Source organism: Helobdella robusta (genome assembly GCF_000326865.2).
Source record: "Helobdella robusta unplaced genomic scaffold HELROscaffold_524, whole genome shotgun sequence".
Taxonomy (NCBI): domain Eukaryota; kingdom Metazoa; phylum Annelida; class Clitellata; order Rhynchobdellida; family Glossiphoniidae; genus Helobdella; species Helobdella robusta.
This window is the reverse complement of record NW_008705273.1, coordinates 4,613-7,411: the sequence shown is the minus strand read 5'-3', so window position 1 is coordinate 7,411 and position 2,799 is coordinate 4,613. Positions and strand designations below refer to the sequence as shown.

Below are 2,799 nucleotides of genomic sequence, written 5' to 3'. Positions count from 1 at the left end.
TGTTGAGGAATGACTTTGAGAAAATTGATTCGTCGTTGTAGTTGTAGTCCTTGTTCATTGTGGAATGGTTGAGTTGTTTCGAATGAAGATGTTGTTGTTGTTGGTGTTGTTGATGTTGTTGTTGCTGCTGTTGCAAATTTTGTTGTTGATGTTGTTGCTGCTGTTGTTGTTGTTGATGATGTTGCTGTTGTTGTTGTTGATGATGTTGCTGTTGTTGTTGATGTTGCTGTTGATAAAGTTGATGTTGTTGTTGTTGATGTTGCAGCTGCTAAAGATGTTGAAGCCAATATTTCTTGTGACAAACCAGCAACCACTCCGTCAGTACAGCCATCTCCACTGTCGTCATCATCATCATTTCCGCCTTCACCACAATGAACATCACCCTTATTATCATCCACCCCACCAGCACCACCATCATCATCCCCGACATCATTACCAAAACTTTGATCATCGTTATCATTACCAGGAGAGGAACTTTTTGTCTTGCCGGGGGGGTAGTAGTAGCTTTGTTTGGTGGGATGGGGGAGAGGTGGATAAGGAGGATAAAATTCATCATCATCATCATCATCTTCTTCTTCTTCATCATCATCATCGTCAGCAACGTCATCACCATCATCTTCATCTTCTTCATCATCATCTGAGTTACTGGCGAGATGGTAGTCTTCGCCGCCGCTGTCCTTATCATCGGCAGCGTTACAGTGGCGACAGTTTGAAGTTTCATCGTCGTCGTCATCATCATCATCATCGTAGTTTTCCTCATCAGCGTCATTTTCTTTCTCCTCATCATCATCCTCATCATCTTCTTCATCGTTTGCATCTTCATCGTCGGGAGCACTGGTTAGACCGGCGACTTCCACTACTTCATTAACTTCATTTCCTAGACCAGCACAGCCACCAGCGACCACCACTTCGCTTCTAGCAGCAGCTCCATCAATACTTCCACAGATATTAACACCCAGACCACTGCGCTTCCTACTAAAACGCCCAGCCCCGTCATCCTGATCGCCCCCATCGCTACCATCCTTACTACTACTGCCACTGCTACCACCATCGGCGTCATACATAATCAGCAGAGAGCTTGAGTAGAACCTAAAGGACTCCTGTCTAGACAGCATTCGCAGCAGACGCTTCAGTCTAGACACCATGGGACGAATCAGATCTGTTCTCAGTCCGGTTCCGTTGTTGAGGAACTGGCGGAGTGTTACCCGGACGCCAGCCAGATCGAGTTTGCGACCGTAGTACTTGCTGTGGCAGATGTACTTGTGCTTCGTTATGTTGTAGACCTGTGTGGTTGTTGTGTGGCTGTTGCGTGGTTGTTGTGTGGCTGTTGTGTGGTTGTTGTGTGGTTGTTGTGTGGCTGTTGTGTGTGTGGTTGTGTGGCTGTTGTGTGGCTGTTGTGTAGTTGTTGTGTGGTTGTTGTGCGGCTGTTGTGTAGTTGTTGTGTGGCTGTTGTGCGGCTGCTGTGTGGCTGTTGTGTGGCTGTTGTGTGTGTGGCTGTTGTGTAGTTGTTGTGAGGTCGTGTTTGTTGTGTAGCAAAAAATTCTTTATTGCCAAAATAAAATGTGTTTACATGCTATATATTTATGAAAAACAACCTCCTAATCCTTCATTTTGATAACAGAAAGTAACAATGCGTGATATAAATTGTTCTCTAGAAATTTGCAATTTTTAGAGAAACAGCTTTGTATGTAAAATTTCGAGGGACATGCACAAAAAATTCGTTATATAGAAATCTTCGTAGTAAAGAAGTTCGTAATAAAGAGGCCCGACTGTATTTTAAGGCGAAAATGAAATTAAAATCCTTCAGAAACTCGTCGTTATCGAGACACCAACTCGAAGGACACACAACTGAATTCAAATTCAGTTAATTGTTATTTTTGGGAAACAAATAAAAGTTCGTTTCGTTTCGTTTCGTCAACATCTTCATCGTCATCAACGTCCTTTGGTTTATACTATAACTACCGTAATAAATTATTATTATCCCACATCCCAACTGCAATCGCAATCAGAATCCCAACTGCAATCCTAACTACAATCTTAACTTCAATCCCAACTGCAATCCCAAGTTCATTCCCAACTGCAATGTTAACTGCAGTCCCAACTGCAATCCCAATCGCAATCCAAACTACAATCCCAACGGAAACTTCAATCCCAGCTGCAATGTTCCACTTCAATTTTGCCTAACTACAATCCCAACTGCGATCCCAACTGCAATCCCAATCAAAATTCCGACCTGCATGCCACAAATCCTCAGTCCCAAATTGCCGGAAGTGGACGTCTGGCACTTCCTCATCTGACTGATCCTCTTCTGGTCGGAGGCATCGTCTCCGTGCTGGCGGGTGCCCATCTTCAAATCGAGGATGCAGGGGTGCTTCATGTTGTACGTTAGGTTCTCCAATAGGATGAATTCTGTGTGTGTGGTGGTGATTGTGGTGGTGGATGTTTTGGTGGTGTTTGCTGGAGCTGTTGCAGTTGTTGGTGGTTGCTGTTGTGGTTGGCGGTAGTGTGGTTGGTGGTTGCTGTTGTGGTTGGTGGTATTGGTGGTTGTTGATGTGGTTGGTGTTTGTAGTGGTGGGTGGTTGTTGTGATGTCCAATGCGATGTCAAGTAATCTGATGGTTATTTTCTCTTTCTTATGCATTTCTCTGATGTAAAAACAACAACCAGACACACACGCACGCACGCACACACAAACACAGAGAGAGAGAGAGAGAAAGAGAAAAAAAGAGAGAGAGCATAACAGCACGTAAAGAGAATCTCAAAAGAACTCGGTCACTTACACAAACACCGACTTTCGCCG

The 2,799-nt window shown here is 44.2% G+C and overlaps 1 protein-coding gene across 1 annotated transcript in view; it reads right to left on the bottom strand.

Annotated features, from left to right (window-relative positions):
- Nucleotides 1-304: 304 nt before the first annotated feature.
- The window catches only part of HELRODRAFT_184454 (hypothetical protein), a gene marked incomplete at both ends in the record, with an annotated part of 2,705 nt that continues 210 nt past the window's right edge, over nucleotides 305-2,799 (bottom strand). The window contains 3 exons of the mRNA XM_009028049.1: nucleotides 305-1,283; nucleotides 1,995-2,180; nucleotides 2,234-2,409. Coding sequence (XP_009026297.1) covers nucleotides 305-1,283; nucleotides 1,995-2,180; nucleotides 2,234-2,409 — 1,341 coding nt within the window. The remainder of the gene's footprint in view (nucleotides 1,284-1,994; nucleotides 2,181-2,233; nucleotides 2,410-2,799) is intronic.